At 42.5% G+C, this 21,619-nt stretch overlaps 6 protein-coding genes across 6 annotated transcripts; 4 read left to right on the plus strand and 2 right to left on the minus strand.

Annotated features, from left to right (window-relative positions):
- The first annotated feature begins 1,280 nt into the window (after nt 1-1,280).
- On the plus strand, nt 1,281-3,366 carry LOC135340396 (ubiquitin carboxyl-terminal hydrolase calypso-like). Its single transcript, XM_064536742.1, has 2 exons — nt 1,281-1,766; nt 2,094-3,366. Exons 1-2 carry the CDS (start codon nt 1,364-1,366, stop codon nt 3,287-3,289), a joined length of 1,599 nt encoding a protein of 532 aa, XP_064392812.1. The 5' UTR covers nt 1,281-1,363; the 3' UTR covers nt 3,290-3,366.
- Nucleotides 3,367-3,388: 22 nt separating this feature from the next.
- LOC135340433 (neuroglobin-like) lies at nt 3,389-5,790 on the plus strand. The gene is made up of 4 exons (XM_064536784.1): nt 3,389-3,545; nt 3,708-3,893; nt 4,780-4,996; nt 5,455-5,790. Exons 2-4 carry the CDS (start codon nt 3,721-3,723, stop codon nt 5,596-5,598), a joined length of 534 nt encoding a protein of 177 aa, XP_064392854.1. The 5' UTR covers nt 3,389-3,545; nt 3,708-3,720; the 3' UTR covers nt 5,599-5,790.
- A 90-nt stretch (nt 5,791-5,880) lies between these two features.
- Nucleotides 5,881-8,252, minus strand: LOC135340439 (intraflagellar transport protein 20 homolog). Its single transcript, XM_064536791.1, has 3 exons — nt 8,116-8,252; nt 7,411-7,600; nt 5,881-6,139 (listed from the first exon to the last, which is right to left on the minus strand). The coding sequence occupies exons 1-3, from the start codon at nt 8,240-8,242 to the stop codon at nt 6,061-6,063; spliced, it is 396 nt and encodes a 131-aa protein (XP_064392861.1). The 5' UTR covers nt 8,243-8,252; the 3' UTR covers nt 5,881-6,060.
- Nucleotides 8,253-8,341: 89 nt separating this feature from the next.
- Nucleotides 8,342-17,845, plus strand: LOC135340367 (probable ATP-dependent DNA helicase HFM1). The gene is made up of 27 exons (XM_064536695.1): nt 8,342-8,477; nt 8,543-8,775; nt 8,836-8,898; nt 8,998-9,068; nt 9,123-9,255; nt 9,480-9,631; nt 9,808-10,053; nt 10,490-10,687; nt 11,225-11,357; nt 11,602-11,703; nt 11,769-11,794; nt 11,916-12,083; nt 12,154-12,200; nt 12,437-12,612; nt 12,788-12,960; nt 13,552-13,658; nt 13,948-13,995; nt 14,044-14,107; nt 14,161-14,194; nt 14,253-14,334; nt 14,440-14,572; nt 14,761-15,002; nt 15,126-15,413; nt 15,486-15,663; nt 15,724-15,788; nt 15,854-17,221; nt 17,642-17,845. The coding sequence occupies exons 1-27, from the start codon at nt 8,401-8,403 to the stop codon at nt 17,691-17,693; spliced, it is 4,659 nt and encodes a 1,552-aa protein (XP_064392765.1). The 5' UTR covers nt 8,342-8,400; the 3' UTR covers nt 17,694-17,845.
- LOC135340405 (protein dcd1A-like) lies at nt 17,733-20,371 on the minus strand. Its single transcript, XM_064536751.1, has 8 exons — nt 20,092-20,371; nt 19,487-19,803; nt 19,368-19,430; nt 19,166-19,292; nt 18,734-18,872; nt 18,540-18,642; nt 18,386-18,479; nt 17,733-18,122 (listed from the first exon to the last, which is right to left on the minus strand). Exons 1-8 carry the CDS (start codon nt 20,318-20,320, stop codon nt 17,854-17,856), a joined length of 1,341 nt encoding a protein of 446 aa, XP_064392821.1. The 5' UTR covers nt 20,321-20,371; the 3' UTR covers nt 17,733-17,853.
- A 51-nt stretch (nt 20,372-20,422) lies between these two features.
- On the plus strand, nt 20,423-21,607 carry LOC135340429 (UPF0669 protein C6orf120 homolog). The gene is made up of 2 exons (XM_064536778.1): nt 20,423-21,004; nt 21,287-21,607. Exons 1-2 carry the CDS (start codon nt 20,597-20,599, stop codon nt 21,515-21,517), a joined length of 639 nt encoding a protein of 212 aa, XP_064392848.1. The 5' UTR covers nt 20,423-20,596; the 3' UTR covers nt 21,518-21,607.
- The last annotated feature ends 12 nt before the right edge of the window (nt 21,608-21,619 follow it).

Raw genomic sequence — 21,619 nt, forward strand, 5'->3', positions numbered from 1 at the left:
GACTCTCCAACGTCACAGACAACTACTGGCTACAGTAAGTTGAGAGTAACAGACATGTAGCTTAAATTAGTCCACACACATTTACGTCCATCACACCATCAATTGATTCCTATGTTGAAGTGGGTACAGTATTTAGAATGTGTATTGCAACACATGTATTTTGTATATTGCTGTCTTCAATTATTGTCAACTCACTCATCCCCCCCCCCCTTCCAGATAACCCGAGGCCCAGTGCAAGCTTGATTGCACTGTTGTTGCTGCATGGCGTTTTTGAAGCAATACTAACGAGTAATGCCCTCAGGCCTGCATGTAGATCGATTGCATGGTCTACATAATTATTCTGTGATGAACTAGCTCGGCTTGTACAGCAGTTCATTGTACATTTTGCCATAAGTTCGCAAAACTTTATCAAAATTAACAATTTTCTTCTTTTCTATAGGACTGTGTTGTACGAATCGAACTGCTTGTTCGAAGGTTTCCATTTTCCACTGATATCTAAGCTTATGGCTTCCCACTGGACCCCACGTCAGTAGTGTTCTAAGAGGGCAGTGGGAACAGACCCGACATCCAGGCCAGGGACATTCCTAGGAGAATCAAAGGTGTGTGTGAGAGTAGCATAAATGTATCAGTAAAAGCGTCGATCTTTACCTAACACAAATGTGTGTTAGGTAAAGATAGACGCTTTCACTGATATGAATTGTGGTTAGTGAGGTAATGATCAATGTTGTGCAGTACTCATAGTTGACACTCTGTTTTTTGTTATTACAGGATCTGCTGCTGGATTGCATGCATCCTGATCCGAAGATGAGGTTCCCATTCACGACCATCAGTGATGCATTGATCAAGCTCTCTCGCAGGAAGACACCCATCTCCCAGAGCCCCTCCTTTCCCACTAATCTCTCACATTCTTCAGAAACTGTCAATTTTTTGAAGGACCATACCTTTTTTCTTCATCACTCAAACCACTGCATTACCTTTGTCACATCATGCATGCAGAAACTTACTTTTCTCAGAGTGTCTAGATGTTTTAAAATGCACTTTGTTTACAAGTTGATATCTGTTTTGTTTTTTTTGTAAAGTGTGGATGTGTGTATTCTGAAAAAGTGTTTTTAACAAATCTGAAAACGCAACACAGCTATTACCTATCGGCTGGTCACCATGTAATCTAGATCGTGCTCAATACAGATAACAGAAGCTGTTTCTAGAACAGTATACTAGCTTTAGTTGCTGCATGTGTGGATTATTAAATTAGATAATTACGGTGCAGTAGCACAATAAATTATTATTATAGTACAGAGTTCAAATACATACACAGTGGCGAGGTACTAGGTACGTACAGCTTGTACAGAGGTACTAGGTACGTATGTCTTGTGCACCTAACCATTTGTCTGGAAACGGTGGTGTTGAGGAATGGCTGGAGCTTGAGAGCGATCCTGGAGTGTTCTCTCTGCTTGTAGAAGACTATGGTGTGCGTGGTGTCAAAGTTGAGGAGATCTACGATCTTTCACAGAAGTTCGACTCCCAAGTTTTGGGATTTGTGTTTCTCTTTCGCTATGAGCTGACTGATAGACGAGCAAGAAAGAAGGCTCGAGATCTGTCCGATATTGCAAGCTACGTAGTGGATGATAATATTGTCAACGACATGTTTTATGCCCACCAGATTATCACTAATTCTTGCGCAACACACGCCCTCCTGAGTGTACTTCTCAATTGCCGAGATCTCAATATTGGCCCAAACCTAACACGCCTCAAGGAATTCACAAAGGGTACGTACCTCAATACATAGCACGATAACTTACACGCTACACATCACTCTTATACACTGATTACATGTGTTTTAATTGGAAAATTTGGCGAGTGTTTTTAATCCCAAGATCACACAACATCATTGCTGTAGTAGCCACGCCTGAGACGCCAAATTAAAAGTTGGTTCAAATGGCTCATTCGATACAATATCCGCCAAATGTTATACAGTAGTTTATACCACCCTGTACCAACTTGTGCAATTTTATTCTTATACCTTTACTATCTACGTCCACATATATACATGATTGTATAGTTGACATCTTGAATATTATTTTCTTTCTTTTCAGGCTTGGATCCAGAGAGCAAAGGATTTGCGATTGCCAATATGATGGAACTTGCCCACATCCACAACAAGCATGCCCGCCCCCCTCGCACAATGGTGCCCCCCGTCGGGGGTCGAAAATCATCGATTGTCTCGTCAGCGTACGCTCTTCTCCCCGATACTTACCACTATGTGAGCTTTGTTCCGATTAATGGTCGGCTGTTTGAACTAGATGGACTGAAAGAGTTTCCGATTGATCATGGCCCTTGGGGGGAGCTAGAGAAATGGACCGATCTCTTTCAACGTACATTGACACAGCGGTTGGTGGAATCTCAAGATTGTCTCTTCAATCTGCTTGCACTTGTTCCGGATCCTGTTCCCCAGATCTCCGAACATTTGAAGAGGCTTCATAACGAGCAAACAGAGCTACTGAAGAATGCAGTGGAATTAGCTCGGGAGGTCATCAGTGAACGAGGGGAAAAAGTGCCAGTAGAGGAAAAACCTTTATTGTGTGAAAATGATTTGAAGCAAGAAATACCAAGTATGAGTGCTGATATATCAAACACTACTGATGAAGAGAGGTCAAAGACTGTTATCAAGCAAGAAGCTGATGACGATAATGGAATTGCTGATGTGAAGAAAGAGGACTCTCCCAATACTACTCCAGAGAAATTATCATCCGATAATACCCCAAAAAATGATGACGCTAATTCCGATCAAGATACCAAATCAGAGACAATAATGAACACTCACGAAGAACCCATGATGGATTGTACTGAGCCCTCCCAATCAAGTCAAGTAGCTGCCTTCCTTGGTGACGTCTCTAAAGATCTACCAGCTGATGCAAGCGAGTTAGACGCTGTTGCTAACACTCCATTGGATTGTGATGGTTTACCCCTGAACGAGAGACTCCATATTGCCGTGGCAAAGGTGGTGATGAATTACAAGGAAGCGGAAGGATATAAAATGAAACTAAAAGATGAAATTGAGACAAAACAGAGATTCCGTGTTGAGCACTCGAGGAGAATTCATGATTACGATGCGTTTGTGTTCGATTTTGTTAAGTGCATGGCCCAAAACAAGCAGCTTCCGGAGAGGCTATTGAGGCGTCCTATTATTGCCCCACCCCCCAAGGGAAACGTTGGTGGGAGGCGGAAGAGAAAAAGAGGAGCAGGTAGACCCAGGACTACATTATTACTGAACGGAGATGAAGTTAGTTAGTTAGAAAAGAAATTGATTTTGTGGTCTTGTTTTGCAGTTTGCAAGAATGTGTGCTAATTACATTGATTGATTATAACTGTATGGCTTCATTGCATGGAAGTGAGAGGTACGATATCACCTCATGCGATAGTATTCTAGCTCAGTAGTAAACTAACTCTAACCGCTGCTAGCTGCATTGTCTCTGCTCCCTGGGGTGCATGTGTGTAGTGGTGCCTGAACTAACTTGATTGTCTAAAGAGATCACCTCAACTTTGCTGTAAGCACACCAGTAAATAGCTATAGCTAGATTTAGCCCACTAGCTGCTTGTAGCTGTAAATCCTATTTCTAAATACTTATGGCTTAGACTTAATTGAAAAGCCTTAGTCCCCTATTAAGACCATACACAGTAAAGGCTTTCATCCACTGGTTTGCATGCAGGCAAGGTGTAACCATGTCTCAGACTGAAGTAACTCCAGCTGTGGCCAACGACACAAAGCCAGGAGCTAAAGAACAAGAGGAGGACCCTCTCTCAAAGATCACCCCAGCTCAACTGTCTCTCATCACTGAGACCTGGGCGATAGCGTCTGTCGACCTACAAGCTGCAGGCCTCGTCATGTTCAAGAAGTGGGTGAATTAAACAGCAATTGTTGAGTAATGAGCCTTACGAAACGCCTTGTATTAGTTGTATATACTATGTACTCAGAAAAACCACTAATAAATCATGTAAAGCATTCTTCAGAGAAGATACATGTCAGATATACAGCAGCTCATTTGTTTTAAAACAACTCCTAATTGAATTAATGCCCTGAAGCACTAGAGGAATAACTCCTTCCTGAATTCTTACAGATAGCACTTTATCTAAAAGCAACATCTACCACAATATTGAATTATCAAAGGTATAATTAAGTGGAATTTTATGCTTTATAGTAAGACACAGAAGCTTTCCAGAATGAGGTAATGCGATTCCAGTCTATAAAGTATTCAGTATATTCCCTGGCTTCCTAGTGGGTCATCCAGGAAGGTTGTGTCTATAGGCAGACCTATAGATTCATCCATCATCATTATTTCGGAAGTCAATTGCACTGGAATGATATTGAGGCTAGAATTTTGTAAACGTTTACTTAGAACTCACTTTTTGTGGCCAAAAGGTCCTGGTCTGTAGTGAGTCTGGCCAGTTGTGGTGGTGGCCGCAGAGCCATTTTTTGTAAAAGTGATGATCTCAAAGCAGGAAATATTTGGTCAGTTAGGAGCATGGAAACTGTAGAAATGCACTCATTTACACACACTGGAGGTATAGTGAGAGCAAAATGATCACACTTGTATCCAAACACATGCACATTATTATTGTATCACCTTAGGAAATAATGTCTATACACAAATATTAAATATTATGTTTGTGTGACCCTGTAGGCCATATACATGTAATCGTTTCGTTCTGTTTCCTTTGAAACTGCATGTATGCAGTTTAGTTTCATGATATATTCATGTGCTCATTTCTCCACATGCACAGACTATTCGAGATAGCCCCAGAGCTGATTGAAATATTTCCATTCGACGGAGAGGACTTGAACGATGATAACGTGAGCCTGAGGAAGCACTCAATGCAAGTGATGCAGAGTATTAACGACGCCCTTGGAATGGCCGACCAACCAGAGGAGCTAAAAGAGACACTTATTGGCCTCGGAGTGGTTCACAACATGAGCAACGTCCAGTTAGAAAGTTTTGCTGTAAGTCTGCATTATAAGAGTACACATTTTCCCAGGGCATTAGAAACACATTCAGTTTGTATAATTATGTTACATTGTCGGGTTTCCCCTTGCTTGTTTTTTATTTATCAGATTTAACTACAGTAGTTTCTTTGAAGCCAGGATAAATCCGCCAATTAGTCTAGTGGCCTTACTAATCAAGTGGCTACTTCCTTTCTGAGGTGTAGGGGACCTCATGTGCAGTGTGATAGCTGCACACAATGTAGACAAAGTAGACAAAGGTGGCTTCATGCACTACTGTGGCTGGCGGTCAAAAATAGATCAGCACATTCATTATAATTACTCCATTCTTTTACTCCTCCCCTCCCGACACTCAAACACATTTCAGGCTATCCATTTTGTATAATACAGCTAATGTACTATTTAGCTACTATGAAATTTGGGTAGAAATGTAACCCCTCCCCTGTCCCCCCCCACAGCCTGTTGGACAAGCATTAATCTATGCCTTGGGTGATGTTTGCAAGGACAAGTTCACTTTCGAAGCAAGGACCGCCTGGGTAGCCCTCTATACAGCAGTACAACACTATATGACTCTTGGTATGATCGAAGGATTAGACGCTTAACACTTTATATATGAACCACACATCTCTGTAATATCAAATGCAAAAAATTTTATTTCTTATAATAATTCAATGTTATCTAGCTTAGTATTATTATATTATTATCCTGCATGCAGGTCTAAGATGCAGTTTTTATAATTATTATAATTGATTGTTGTAACTCATCTTTTTGTTCTAAAATTGTGTTTTTATTGGCATCTTTGATTTACCTTAGGCATTTCCTGTGTCAAATTCTGGAATGACCCATACACAAGGGTGTTGGTCAGGTTGCCCTTAGAAACCCCATCATACCATCTGTGATATCATTACAGTGTTGTTCACACAAATTAAACTGATGATGTTCAATAATTAAGCAAACTGAAACTGTAAAGATTATTGTGTCCTACAGATGTCATAGAAATGAGAAATGAGAATATTATTGGTACAGCACTCTCTAAAGTTTGTTGATAAACATTAAGTTAATTTTCACTTAATGCCAAAGTCTTCAAAAAATTCCGTTTGTTCCTTCTCCACTTGCAGCAGGGACTCATACTGTATACGGTATCTGTAGTGAGAAAAAACAAACAAGTTATGCACAATTAGAGATAATTATTATTCAGTTACAAAAGCGTGCATGCAGCTAATTACTGTAGCGTTGGCATGTGGAGGGGACCACAGTCTTACAGCTGGTTAAACAATGTGAATGTTTAAGCCCTTGTAACATACAATTTTTATGAGATCACTTGTGATAGCAACAACCGAAAACCCTAAAAGCACATCCTGAACTGAATACACATGACCTTTAGCTGCTAGCTACCTCTATTGGGTATAATGCAGTTAAAAAAACAAACAGGCACATCCTGTATGGCCTATGATATAGTATAGTAAATATTGTTTTTACGCAAAATGAAAATTCATTATTTAGTAAGGTCAGGGTAGCGTACTGAATGGGACACTTCAAAAATGAAACTCACACATAAACTTCACAACAACAGCAACAAAAACAGAATAGAAAAATTTTCCCAACCACATCCTTGTCTGTATCTGAGTGTTTCCTCCTAAAACAATACTAGCTGGAAAAGCTCCACCACTTGAGGCACAATGCACCCATACACACACACACACACACACACACACACACACACACACACACCCAAGAGTTTCCAAATACAGTGGTTAGGTCCCTGTAAGGTTGTTGGTCTATGGGACACAGGAAGCAGCTGCATTTAACCAGTACACATCAGGTGTTAATGAGAGCAGACAGTCACTTTACATTAAGCATCCATAGAAACAACTATACTTGGGTTAACCTGACACTTCAGGAAAAGTTTTTTTAAATTATAGATTCATGTTTCCTACTGTCAAGAACGTGTGTTTTTTCTCATGTTTCAGACCATTCTTGGCATATTTTTCTCTAGACGCTACAGCGTTAAGTATGCACAAATTCTCATGTCACTTGCCTACACATCAGGAAATGTAATGCATGTAAACAGAGTATAACACCGGACGAAGTTAATTAAATTCTTCATGCTAAAAAGACACCATAATTATGAACACTGCTAATGTTAAGCATGCAAGTAAAGAACACTGGAAATTGTGTTGGATCGAAATCAACTCAATGTTAGCATGCAAGGAAAACAAAACTGGAAACTCAATTTTAATATTTCCAAATTCATTTTTGTGGTAATTTTGAGGTGTTTCATGTCCAAGCGCCCCATTAAGCAAATAATGGCCCGCCCTGCGTACTAACCTACACAGACGATAAGTAGCTATTAACACAGGACATAACAGATTGAATAGCAAACTGCACCAGTGTGTGTGCATGTCTCAACATGCCTCTCTAATTGCATTTTCTTTTCAGCGATGAGTGCTTGAAGTTGCTGCTTTTGCGAGTCTCTTTCTTTAGCGATTGATTTCAGATGATTCCGCGAACCAATGGCCTTCATTTTCTCTCTCTCCACTTGCTTGGCTAGTCCATCCACCATTCCTATGAAGCTACCCACCAGACCCTGGAACTCACTGATCTCTGTACAGGTTTAATTATAGTTGCCAATTAGTGACTCTGTGTGACACATTGTATTGCACTTTTATTATTTATATTATACCCAGGATCTAGGAGTGCATCTTCGTATATATAGCGCCAAATTTTTGGGGCATGTAATTTTCATTTCGAAAATGTTGCGCCTCAAAATGGCGAATCACTGTATATTTCCGCTATATGTTTATTTTTGAGCAATCTGTGAAATACATGGTCCTCGAAAATTTGGCGCTATACGGCTAATGACCCGTCACTATCCAGGGGGATTGCTTTCAACAACAGCACTAGCTGGAACAATCATTATGTAAGTAAAAATGTAGTCCAGCCCCTCCCACCTAATGCGTATCTATAATTAGCTACAACTATTCTAGTTCTTAAGTTGAAGGTGTGTATAATACTCATAGAATTATGTATCTACAAAGCTAGAAGCTAGATACCACACTTAAACAGTGCTACTTTTAATAATTATGAAGCCACTCAACAGTGCTTTTGAAGCCACTCACTGTCTACAAACTCCTTGCATTCATCCTTGAGCTCCTCTGTGTCAGTCGCAATTTTTGGTTCAATCACTCGTATCTTGGATAGCTCATCATAATGAAACCCCTCTGTTGGCTGTGTAGGAACCGACATTACCGCTATCTTCACTTTGATCTTGTTGCCTATCAGCAATGGTTGTCATAGCTACCTACTTTACAGCTGTGAGAGATTAAAGGGGCTTACCCTAATCAAGTCAAGACGGTCATGCATTTCTGCTATTCTCAGTATTAACAGTGGCAGGGCTAGGGGGAATGGCTTCAGCTTATGTTCCTCGACCACCAGAAGAAGATTTCCTGGGCTTTTCTACACAGCAGGAAAATGCCCTAAGGCAAGCGAAACACGAGCAATAATTGTATACTTTTTTTAATTTTTATATCTTCTCTCTCGTTGCAGTCAAGTTGGCTCACTCAAACCGTACTCTCAAGTCGGTCAATTCGGAGGAGATGGTTTCGTTGGCTCCACCACTTCTGCTCTGCACTACTCACGGCCTCGCAGTCGGCAGGGCTCAAGAGTCTCAAGTGTTAGACAGCTCGAGGAAATGCAGCCACAACGAGCACCAGTAACCCCGGCAACCACACAACCCAGGAGAGTACCCATGACTGAGGAGTGCAGGCTCAACTTTTCCTGTGAGCCAAATTTTAGTGCAAAATAATCGGTATTGTGAATGTGTGTGCTTGTTTTGGTAGATGATGCCGCAGATGAGCCTAGCGGTCGAGCAAATATTGGTCTTCGCTCTGTGAATGAGATTCGTATCCTTGATAAAAAAATTCAGTGCACCCGTGTGTGTGCGTGCGTGCGTGTGTGTGTGTGTGTGTAATGTGCATTTTTTCCTTAGCAGTTGTGAACAGCTGAAATGTACAGGAGTGTGTTCAAAAACTACTCTCATTTCAATCTGGTACAGTCAAAAGTATTTGATGATGTAAGTTTTATAACAGTCTGTGTACGCTCTATTTTATTGTATCTCTTTGCTCAGGTGATGTACACCGACCGGCCGCTAGTGACCTCTGCCCCTACTGGAAGCGGCAAGACAGTTATCTTTGAGTTGGCCATCATTCGACTCTTAGTACAACTTGGAGGACAAATGGCTTCAGCTAAAATCATATATGGTATCGCCAGTTAGTACTGTACCTGCTTCCTGTATGCTTAAAGATCAAGGCTTCTATTTGCTACCTGAACGAATTAGCTCTCCATAGAAACCTACTCACTCGCACACACAATTGTCTACCCATCAGTATGATGAAATATTTAGCTTGTTTGAAGGTGTTTTGGTCATGATGGGAACCTGGTTTTGTTGGCTAAATCCAATTACATGTATTTTCTTCCCATGCAGTTGCTCCGATCAAGGCTCTTTGTGCTGAGAGGTTTGACGATTGGCAGACCAAGTTTGGGCCACTGGGACTGAGGTGTTGTGAGCTGACAGGAGACAGCCAATTAGACGACTATTTTGAGCTACAAAATGCACAGATCGTCATGACTACCCCCGTAAGTTGGTGTTAATGTACATTGTAAAGTTTGCAAATAGTCATGACGTACACTACTAAAAAGTTCCTTATTTATTTTGTTGTCTGGCCTGGGAATGTTGCACCAAGTTACTTTTTGTGCAATACCTAGGTAAAAGATTCACATGTAACTGTAAGTAAAAAAACTTCAATTTGCAGGAGAAGTGGGATAGTATGACTCGTAAGTGGCGTGACCACAAGTCCCTGGTCCAGTTAGTCAGACTCTTCCTGATCGATGAGGTGCACCAACTCAATGACGAGACCCGAGGGCCCACAATGGAGGCCATTGTCAGTCGTATGAAGACCGTCCGCTCCTCCCTCCAGTGGGAGGGCAGCAGCATTGAGACCAGTGCCTCTCAACTGAGGTTCATTGCTGTGTCAGCCACCATGCCAAACATCTCAGATGTGAGCTAGTGCTGCAACTGCAATCAATCAATCAATCAACCAGTCTAAACAGGAAATAGTTGCACGTACAATAGGCCACAGCTAGGCCTCTCTTGAGGTGCTCCCAATGTATACATGCAATTATTCTCTCTATTGCAAATGCACTGCCCATTGCAGCTCACTTGGAAATTTCTTGCAAATGGACAGTTACTTGCACTCATCTCAAGTAGTATTTTTTGCATTCCCCAAAAATTCCAAGTGAGCTGCAAAGAGCAGTATCAAGAAACTAGACTTGTGTCTTTCCTAGAAATGAGTATTCTGATAGTTAACCTTGAGAGACCAATAGGAAATTGAAATATGCAGAGATTCATTTTGCAACTCACTCGTACACTTGGTAGAGGATCTTACATGTAGTATTCAAGTAATTCCGTGTGATTCTGTTCCCCTGTCTCCCCAGGTGGCTGCTTGGCTGGGTAGCAGTGAGGAGGCACCAGCCCTAGAGTATGCCATTGATGAAAGCTACCGTCCTGTTAGACTGAGGAAAGTGGTTCTTGGCTACCCTAATGCCAGCACAGAGTTCAAGTTTGACCTCTCCCTCAACTATCGGCTTAGCGGAGTCATCCAGTGTTACTCCGAGCAGAAACCATCTTTAGTGGTAAGAAAATCATGACCTTAATTATTGGTGGTTTACATGAGTATACTAGTACGTAACTTTATACCAGACCGTTTTTATTTCTAGAGGGGGAGAAGTAGTTTTTGCCCTTGTGGGGGATAATAGGGGAGAAAGGAGGAAATAGTGGTGGATAGCAGGGAAGAAAGGGTTATCGTGATAGCAGGGAAGAAAGGGTTATCGTGATAGCAGGGAAGAAAGGGTTATCGTGATAGCAGGGAAGAAAGGGTTATCGTGATAGCAGGGAAGAAAGGGATCGTGATAGCAGGGAAGAAAGGGATCGTGATAGCAGGGAAGAAAGGGTTATCGAGAAAGTGGGAAAGAAAGGTGTTAATATGTACAAGAGTCATTTGCTCTCAAATTCAAAACGTAGTATTTAGGGTCAACAAATAAAAGAGCTCTCTTTACGCTTTCAGAACATTGTTGATCACTAGGAAGTAAAGACATACACATCATATGCATGTTTAGATGCTTAAATTGATACAACTGCATGATAATACATATTTTATGTCAATTTTACAGTTTTGTGCAACAAGGAAGGGTACTCAGCAAGCTGCCAACGTTCTGATCAAGGATGCTCGTTTTGTAATGAACGGACACCACAAGCAGCGATTGGTCACTGTCACCAACTCACTCAAGGATGCAAAACTCAGAGGTGTGTACATACATGTACGTTGAGACTGCTATGGGTTTTAACAGTCTTCTGTTTAAAGCACTCACACTAAACTTCTCTTTATTGTATGTACCTTCTTAAGCCCGAGTACTGTGTGAATGTGTGTAGCTGTGGAACATAATATTATGACTCAGGCATTATAATCATTGCGTTGTTTTTCCTCGTGTCAGGAGGTCCCTCTATATTGTGTACATTAAGTAATACTTACTGTAACTGTATTCCCCAGAGCTGGTGATGTTTGGAGTGGGATACCACCATGCTGGTATGGATGTAACTGACAGGAAGGCTGTGGAGACACTCTTCACTGCAGGAGAACTACCTGTACTCTGTAAGTCGGATAATCAATATAGCGTGCTGACTTGAAAGTTAACTTTCTCTTATCTCTCAAAACAGTTGCAACGAGCACTTTGGCAATGGGGGTAAGCAGTGTTAGTTTTAGTATCAGCCATAAAATGGTACACAGGAAGCATGAATTTTAGATCAGAATCTACTCTTAGAGAATTTGTTATAATCATACATCCTCCCCTCTTTCTGGCACAGGTGAACTTGCCGGCTCATCTGGTGGTCATAAAGTCAACAATGCATTACATAACGGGTATGTTCCAAGAGTGCAGTGAGAGTCAGGTGCTACAGATGATTGGTCGGGCAGGACGACCTCAGTTTGATACCACTGCCACTGCTGTGATAATGACGAGAAATTCCACCAAGGTCAGTGGCAATGCTTTGAGCTCTTGCTAAATTGTTGTTTTTGCTACTAATATTATTTCGTTTACATCAGATGAAGTATGAGGCACTGTTAGGTGGGACACAGCTCATTGAGAGCAGGTAAGAAGAATGAAAGTCTTTCAAGGCTCTCTTCAGCCCATGCAAAGTTTCGATCCATAGCATGTACTTCAACCTGTGCTAGCAGGCTGTTTAATTTGTATCACAGCCGCTATTGGTCTGCCCAAGTATTACTTTACATTCATACATACATGTACATGTACCTCTACAACTGACTGCACCTAATAATGCCATTTTGCTTATTTTCTACCATACACATTTTCTACCACCCTTTGCAGCCTCCACCACCACTTGATAGAGCACATGAATGCTGAGATAGTACTGCACACCATCACTGATGTCTCAGTGGCTCTCGAGTGGCTGAGGTCCACATTCTTCTACATACGAGTCAAACAGAATCCACAACATTATGGACTACCCCAGGAGCAGGAGAAGAAAGAGGAAAAACTACAGCGTAAGATTTGATAGTGGGTAGCCTAGGAAATTATCCCAATTAAGAGACGTTAGGCTATTTCCATCATCTTATAGCATACTAGAAACGCAGAAATTTATAAGCTACATCTGTAAAATTAATGTCTATGGCTAGGAGCCAATGGTTGTCATTTCTCCCCCCCCCCTCCACCATCCAGAGCTGTGTCTAGAGCACCTCCACCTGTTGGAGGAGGCGGGGCTGGTGAGAATGGAGGACGGGTTCACTCTACAGCCCACTGAGACAGGGAGACTCATGGCTCGCTACTATGTGGCCTTTGAGTCTATGAAGCGATTCCTTGCCCTCACAGGGAGGGAGGATCTCTCCGTACTGGTGAGCTAATTGGGAGTTTATCCAGATACCTGACTGGGTAAAGCCAACCCCGATTTTGAAAAACACCAGTGCTCCCATGGGAAATTAGACCAGAAACGTAGCTAGTGTATCATGTGTCTGTGGTGTGATTGAATTATCTCCCTTGTATCGGTGATGAGTCCATTATAATTATGAGTTACATGTAATACACTATAATTATGTAATTTGTCAACTTAGATTTGATACCGACAGCATTTGTTTGTGTATGATATAATTATAGTACATGATAGTGTTTATACATGCATTGTGCTGTTCCTTTAGCGGCTGTACTTGTGTGTGTGTGTGTGTGTGTGTGTGTGTGTGTGTGTGTGTGTGTGTGTGTGTGTGTGTGTGTGTGTGTGTGTGTGTGTGTGTGTGTGTGTGTGTGTGTGTGTGTGTGTGTGTGTGTGTGTGTGTGTGTGTGTGTGTGTGTGTGTGTGTGTGTGTGTGTGTGTGTGTGTGTGTGTGTGTGTGTGTGTGTGTGTGTGTGTGTGTGTGTGTGTGTGTGTGTGTGTGTGTGTGTGTGTGTGTGTGTGTGTGTGTGTGTGTGTGTGTGTGTGTGTGTGTGTGTAGGTGAGTGAGTTGTCCAAGTGTCGTGAGTTTGAAGACGTCAGACTGAGGATGAACGAGAGGAAGGTGCTCAACACACTCAACAAGGACAAGAACAGACAAACCATCAGGTAACCAGGGCCTAGAAATTTGCAACATACCAACATTTCTCATTTTCTGCAAAAAGACCGTGTCCTATATTATAATTAGTGTATGCAGTCGTGTGCATTTGTACAGCCAATACATTATCTGAACGTCTTTGTTTTGCACAAACACTTGCTTTAGTTTGTAATCTCAAGTGATCATACAGTGCCTTACACTTGTGTGTATATACAGTAAATGTTTGTACACGCCAATACAGTGTTACTCTGGTGATACGTATAAATAATTCAATTTCTAATCTCTGTATTTCTTGTACAGGTTTCCTATGAATGGCAAAATCAAAACAACTGACATGAAAGTTGATTGGTGAGCAGCATAATGTTTCGATTCCAGTTTTAACTGAATTCTTTCCAGTCTTATACAAGCCAATCTCGGCTGCCTGCCTGTGCAAGAATTTGGACTCAATCAAGACACCCAGGTACATGTTGTATAGTGAATATGCTACCTGATTCTGACCTTTCAATTATGCAGAAAATAATTCGAGGTGCTTCACGTCTGTCAAAATGTAAGCCATCCTTTATTTATAGTGGGGAATCATTACTCAGTTAATGCCTTTACTGTAGGTCTAATGGAACTGGAGATGCTGTCGGACAACTTTGAGTGCCTATTGAATGCTGTGCTCCTCAATAAATGCTTTCATGCAAAGTACATATCCTGAGCCTCCCCCCCCCCCCACACACACACACACACACAGCCCTCCCCCCTCCACACACACACACATGATCACAATACTATGCCCACTTTCTCTAGATTGTGGGAAAACTCCAAGTATGTTTCGAGACAGTTGGACAAGATTGGCATCTCTCTGAGCACTGCTCTGGTCAATGCTGGCCTCACTTCATTCAACAAGATCAAACAAAAAACTCCGAGAGAGCTAGAGCTCGTGAGTTTGCGGTTAAGTACCAAGTGGGTGTGAATGTGTGGGTGTGTGTGTGTGTGTGTGTGTGTGGGTGTGTGTTGAATTGTTCTTTTAGAATTTTTTGCACAGCTTACAGGAAAGGCAAAAATAGCAAGCAGAGTTATTGATCACCTGTGGGGGAACTATAATTTATAGCAGCTCTTTTTCTGCAGATTATGAATCGGCATCCCCCATTTGGTAACCAAGTGCTTGAGGCCATATCTCGTCTCCCCGCGTACAGTCTGAGTGTGGAGCAGTCCTTTGTTCCTCAGGCCATGTCCAGTGAGCTCGTACTACACGTTCGTCTGTCCAATCACGAGGTGCTCAAGGAGAGGGGACCTGCAGGATCACACCACTCTCTGTTGCTACTCGTCGGGGACCAGGAGAACAAAGTGATCTGCAGGCAAAGACTGAGGTATGTACTAATAGATCACAACAGTTTATTAAATAGCACCTAGGTCTGTAGATTGCGTAGTGGTTTTCAGGAAATTTACTAATAAGTACCATTAATGTTTTGCCTATGTATTTCCTTATGCAGTGATTCTCAGATGATGGGTAGTGGTCACTTCACTAGAAAGCTCACTGTGCAGCGGTCTCGCTCTGGTGATGACCTAAGGATTCACGTGATTTCCATGGACCTGGTGGGACTGGACATACAAGAAGTGTACACCCCTTGCTACACCACCGTACCCACAAACAGACCACCCCCCAAGACGAGGGAACAAGAGAACCTGAGGACAGGAGAGGCTGGGAGGAGTGATGGAGGGGAGAGCTCTGCACAAACCTGTCGCAAGGCTTGCAGTCATCGATGCGTCAACAAGGCTGTGTATCCTAACATTCTCTGAGACTATCATGTACTCAAATGTTTAAATTTTATCCTTCCTTGACTCCTTATCAGTTGTGGTCATGAGTGCTGCAAGGTTGGCATTGCGGTGAAGTCTCGGCCACTCTCGACTAGTGATGGTGGCTCAAAGCAAGCCCAACAGGGCAAGACGGTACCTAACAACACAGCTATAGCCCATAGCAGCACAACGCATGCCAGGACCAACTCCGTCCCTAGCACTCCTAGAATGAAGGTATATGCCGTATTCATTTGACAATTTAATGCGTTGTTTAATCTTTCTCATGTACTGTAGTTTTCTTCATCAGCAAAGATGAATAGCCACTGTACAAGCACTAGTACCTCTTCTCTCTCCTCGAGGTAACCATGGGCATTAGCTCTTACAGGACATTGTTACCTGACTGTATGTCATTATATTGCTACAGGTTTGGCTACACTCCCAAGCCCAGTCTAACAACTACTCCCGGAAGCATCAACCAACCAAAACAACATCAGACATCGTACGATACGTATCAAGGAGCCTCTCATGCCAACACTGACTACAGTGCAGGCTACTCTGGAGCCCAGAGCCCTCCATCCAGAAACTCCAACGTGCACGGAAATTCTGGATATCGTGACAACATGTATGGTGCCGATTTCGACCCGTCTGATATTGATGCTGATTCTGTCACTCGTGCTGAAAATCTCTCCGCTAATGTGGACATGAGTGAATGGTTCAATCCAGACATTGCATACTTTGCAGCAGAGGACAAAGTGGCCGAGTGCACCTCAAGTAAAAAGAGCACGTTAAATCGACCGAAGAAACAGTCTGCCGCATCACAAATGAGGGAGATGTCTCTGAGATTGGGAAGAGAGCAGGCTGGCGATCAATCAGCATCAAACACGGTTCAGAGATTACCAGTAATGTCTGGTCTCAGTGGCCGAAAGAGGCTTATCGACAACATGTTTGACGAAATATTCGATCCGAAAGGAGTAGCCCAACCTCCCACGAAAAAACCTATACCAAGGACTACTCAAGCAAACACTATTCTATCTATCAAGTCCACACCTCAAATCTCAATGCATACTCCCCAGCGTGCTAGGAAGCCACAAATCGAGGACAGTTTCTGTAACGTCCCCGACACTCCAAGGGTAGCAGCTAGCACACGGTACACTGATACCACTCTCTCCAAGAATCCACGATTCGAGGACAGTTTCTCTAGCCTCCCCGACACTCCAAGGGTAGTAGCTAGCACACGGTACACTGATACCACTCTCTCCAAGAAGCCACGATTCGAGGACAGTTTCTCTAGCCTCCCCGACTCTCCAAGGGTAGTAGCTAGCACACGGTACACTGATACCACTCTCTCCAAGAAGCCACAATTCGAGGACAGTTTCTCTAGCCTCCCCGACACTCCAAGGGTAGCAGCTAGCACACGGTACACTGATGCCACTCTCTCCAAGAAGTCACGATTCGAGGACAGTTTCTCTAGTCTCCCCGACACTCCAAGGGTAGCAGCCAGTACACGGTACACTGATGCCACTCTCTCCAAGAAGCCACGAATCGGGGACAGTTTTTCTAACGTCCCTGACACTCCAAGGGTAGCAGCCAGCACACAGTGTACTGATGCCACTCTCTCCAAGAAGCTCAGCTCACAGATGCAACAGGCACACAACCACACGGATGCTTGTAGCCACACAATGCTCGAACAATCGTACGAAGGAAACGACTCATTTATCTCGTCTCTATACGACCCTGAATCTGAGGGTAAAACAACATCATCCACCTCGTTCTTCACAGCAGGCCCTGTGTGGTGAGTCTGCAATACTGAGCTATCTACTTGTTGTTTGTACAATAATCGTATGAACATCTACAGTCGGTTGTACATGCACGTATGCTTTTGCTATCATGATGTACTCAAAGTGAAACTCATAATTTATAATATTATTCATACCTACATGTGGCACCAATCAACTCCTTGTCTACATGTAGCATATTGATTGTTGACCCGCTATCTATATAAACTATAAAATAATTATATCATATAAACATGCTCTTATAATAATTATTTCTGTTCATAATTATACCTAGATTCAACTCCTTGCCTATTTAGCTAATTGATTATTTACCCACCCGCTATCTATATGGTATTATGGTATACTGTACACTATTCACATGCCACACAGTACTATGCAGTCCTCGATCTAACGTGCTCCATATTTATCCCATGCAGCAATGAAGAGGAGGATGATGTGTTCAGCTCTGTGTTTGCAGGTATCTTCTAATAACCGAATCAAACTATAATTATACGAACCCTCCATGAATCACTTGAACTCAGTATCAAAACAACAATTCATCATGACATTGTCACAAGTTATGTACATTAATTATGTTACATGTTTACTGTACGTCTCTCATAAAAAAAATTTCAGCAAAATTTCTTGTCTATAACTGTGGCTTAGGAACAGAGAACAGAGCCTTAGTGTCCAATCTCACAAACTGCCTATCAAATGCATTAGCTTTAGGACTAGAGCTATCCACAGCAGCATTTGATATGTACATCATGTCGTTGCCAAGGTCATAGACGACAGCTTGTAGGTTGCCAGTCTTGACACTGCCAATCATGTTGATGACCTGGGTGGCATTAATGTGACCGTGCTGGGCATGTAGGAGGCTGTTCCAGCAGCCAAGATGGACGCCCCAGTACACTAGATCTGTGTGTAAGAGAAAGAGTGTGTGTGTTTGGAAGGTGTGGAAGGTGTAGGGTTTACGTGTGTGTGTGTTTGGAAGGTGTAGGGTTTACGTATGTGTGTGTGTGTATGTGGGAGTCAGTATATTAGCTAATAGGAATGAGGGGAAATAAATACAGTAACCCTGTGTGGTACACGTGGGAGGCCAAAACTTTGTGCATGCATACGTACCAGTAAATGTGTTTGTGAGGTACTATGTAAGAGTATACTCTTATTACAATACCTACCTGTCATGTTGTAATCCTTGTAACAAGCATCATCACAATGCTCTCTATTAAACCTGTCCTCGTCAATCTGAGTGATACTCTTGTCATCAAACCACTGCAGCAAAAACAAACACGTTCACGTTGCTGTATGCACTATATAATGTGTGAGGCTGACCTTGGCTGTTGACTTGGAGTACTCCACCAATCTAAAGGTCTTGAGGTTCCCGTCTCCCACACCCAGCCAGATGGAACAGGTGCGATGAGCATTCTCTATGCGCCTAAAGCAAAAGGAACACACTATCCATAAAACAATGTTCTAATAAAAGAGTTAAGGCTATTTTGAAGACGCTGTACATAATCGTAACTTACTGGAGAGCTTCGTCGAGTGTGTTGTCAAACTGCAGAATGTCCCTCATGAGAATATTGAAGGGGATGCCAGCTCTCGATTCCTCTCCAAACGTCATGTCAGAGTGCTTCTCTGAAATGGCAATCTTGGAAGACGACACTCCTGCACAGAGCAATGTATCATACTACTGACAAAAATTAATGCTTGTAGATAGGGTGGGTACAGTTAACTTTGAGAAACCATAAATTGAGTTAAAACGTCCAATTTTCAAAACTAGCATTTGGTAGCTTTTTACACCATAGTGTGCTTAGAAAAACGCTTTCAGGCCTACATTTTTCATATTTGAAAAGAGCGCGGACAGTAAATCTAGCACTACTCATCTCAGTTCAGCTAGAGTAGTACGGTTTTCAGAAAATACTCAGATAGAAATTGTCTTCTGCTGTTAACTCAATTACCTGAAATGGAAGCGATCCAGCCAGTCCAGCCGACGTTGATGAAGGGGTGACCTTGATCAGGATGGTAGACTACCACAGCAGGGGCTTGTTGCAGCGGACCATCTGCATCCCAGTCCAAGGAACGGAGCTAAAATGAGCAGAGGGGAGAGAGAGAGGTAAACGGTTTTAGTGGTTGTTGATGGAATAGTTCAGTACAACTCACTTGTATCATTCCGGAAGGATCACTGAGTGCACTCCCCCAGGCACCCAACATAGAACAGCCAGCCTATAGGAGAGAAAAAAATTCACTCGTTTACTGATGCTTTATATTAAGGGACCTACCTTAACCAGTTCGGGCAGCATGTGAACTCTACGTAGGAGCTTGTAGTCGACGTCTGCCCCATCAGCCACACCTTCTAGCTCCTCCAGGAAGTACTTGGGGATGTATCTCTTGGTTAGATCATAAGTGATATCTAGAGCACCGTCTAGACCATACTTGGCTACTAGTTGTTGAAGATCCTTCGGTAGGAAAGTGATTTCGTTTTCTATCTCTTGTTCGACATGTTGGAAAAAGGCAGGAATGATCTTGTTGATCTGGTCCTTGAGTAGCTTTCCCTGAGCAAAGCCCATTGAGTAGGCAGACCCATATACATGGACCACTGTGGATTTATAAAACAGGTAACAGGTTTGTGGTACATTTTGTAGACCTAGCCATAGTAATATAAAGCAGTGGGCTAGGAAGCAATTTCTCAATGGGGGCTGGGGCTCTAGTTTTTTGAATGGAAAAAGAGTAAGGCTATCTACAGAGTGCAGCTTGGATAAGTCATCTCTACTTAATAGCCTAGAAATATTAGGGGGGCGAGCTGGAGCCCCTTCCTACTGTAAAGCTTTAAGCGGGCTATAGGATTGCTAGTCAAACATTGTCATTGATGCTGTGCACAACTTACCATATATTTCATCGTCTCCCTCTCCAGCAGAGTAGAGAGATCCATTGATGGTCTGAGTCTTGAGTGCAGGCTCACCTACCCAAGGCTTGATGGTGTTCGGTTGTCCTGAGCATGTTCCATCCATGTTACCCTCAGGCTCCTGGTAGTAGAGCACTCCCTTACAACTACATTGCTGGCAAAGGAGGAGCAAAAAAGGGAGAGCAGCTAGTAACCTGGAGAGAGACATCATCTTGACCTTTCTTCTCAATTGAGCTGCTTTGCAGAGCCATGTGACACTGCAATTATGCAAAGCAGCCCCTCCCCTAAATCTATGAATCCATGAATGCACTTGTCTCTCTTGAAAGAGATGACGTGTTGAAAGTTGGAATAGCCACGACCCAAGCCAAATCACCATCAAGCAAGAAGCAACTAGAGCTCTTTCATCATATATCACACACAGTATACAACATTGAGATATGGAATAAAGACTATCACTCCTATCCTCAGTCAGATGTGCTAATACAAGATGCCTTCACTAAAACCAGGAGCACTACTAAAACTTCTCATTCTAGTGTACATGTATCTACTTCACTTCTCGTCAGCATACAAAGTCATTAACACATTCCATGACACAGTCCATGCAGGAGAGGTCAAGTACTACAGTCTCGAGTCCCGTTCCCCTGTAGTGCTGGCACTACACTCAATAGAGGGTGACGCGGACATTTTTGGAGCGCCCACGAGCAAAAACAGTAAACCCTCTGCCAGTTCGTTTGAGTACATGTCGGCATCATGTGGTCTGGACGTGATGGTCTTGCCAATGAGTGATAGTGTGAGGCGTGTGAGTGTCGGGATATTTGGACATGTACGTCACGAGAGGACGCAGTACGAGGTGTGGGTGGTGGAGCCAGAGGAGGAGGACGTACTCAAGTATCAGGTGAGTGGGTGTGGCTGTTACTGGTACTACCGTATGCACCCTATAATATGATTATATAATCAAGATCATGTTTAATAAAATAATGATGAATTTAGATTGTGCTATAATTATTCGAAATGTCCAAGTGGTGTTTAGAGTGGTGCCTAAATGGGATAATGCGGTGGTTGTCTTATACACGGCTTACAGAATTTGTTTGGATACATTTCGCATATTTACAACCTGAAGTGTCAATAATGTAATAAGTGAGTTCTTTTCATTTTTTACTGACAATTCTTTACGCAGGTGTGGGAGGTTGATCCAGAGACAATGAGAAAGCAGCTGGTGATTGATGTGGACCCTCTGTTTCTTTCTAACGACCCTACACTACACAGTCTACTGGACTCCCTCTACTCGGCTGGGGGATTTGTTGGCAGGACCCAAACTGGAGCAGCTGATATACTCAGAACATTATTGGAATGGACTGGATTTATTTTGTTGAAAGTGTTAGAAGTAGGAGTAGAGATATTGACGTAGACTAGACTGTTAACTAATTTTCAGCCCAGTCTGGTTGAGTAGATAGCATTATTATGATACACAAAGTAATCTTGGTTGATTTAATATTGATTGGTAATGAGC

This window comes from Halichondria panicea, chromosome 8, assembly GCF_963675165.1.
Source record: "Halichondria panicea chromosome 8, odHalPani1.1, whole genome shotgun sequence".
Classification (NCBI taxonomy): Eukaryota; Metazoa; Porifera; class Demospongiae; order Suberitida; family Halichondriidae; genus Halichondria; species Halichondria panicea.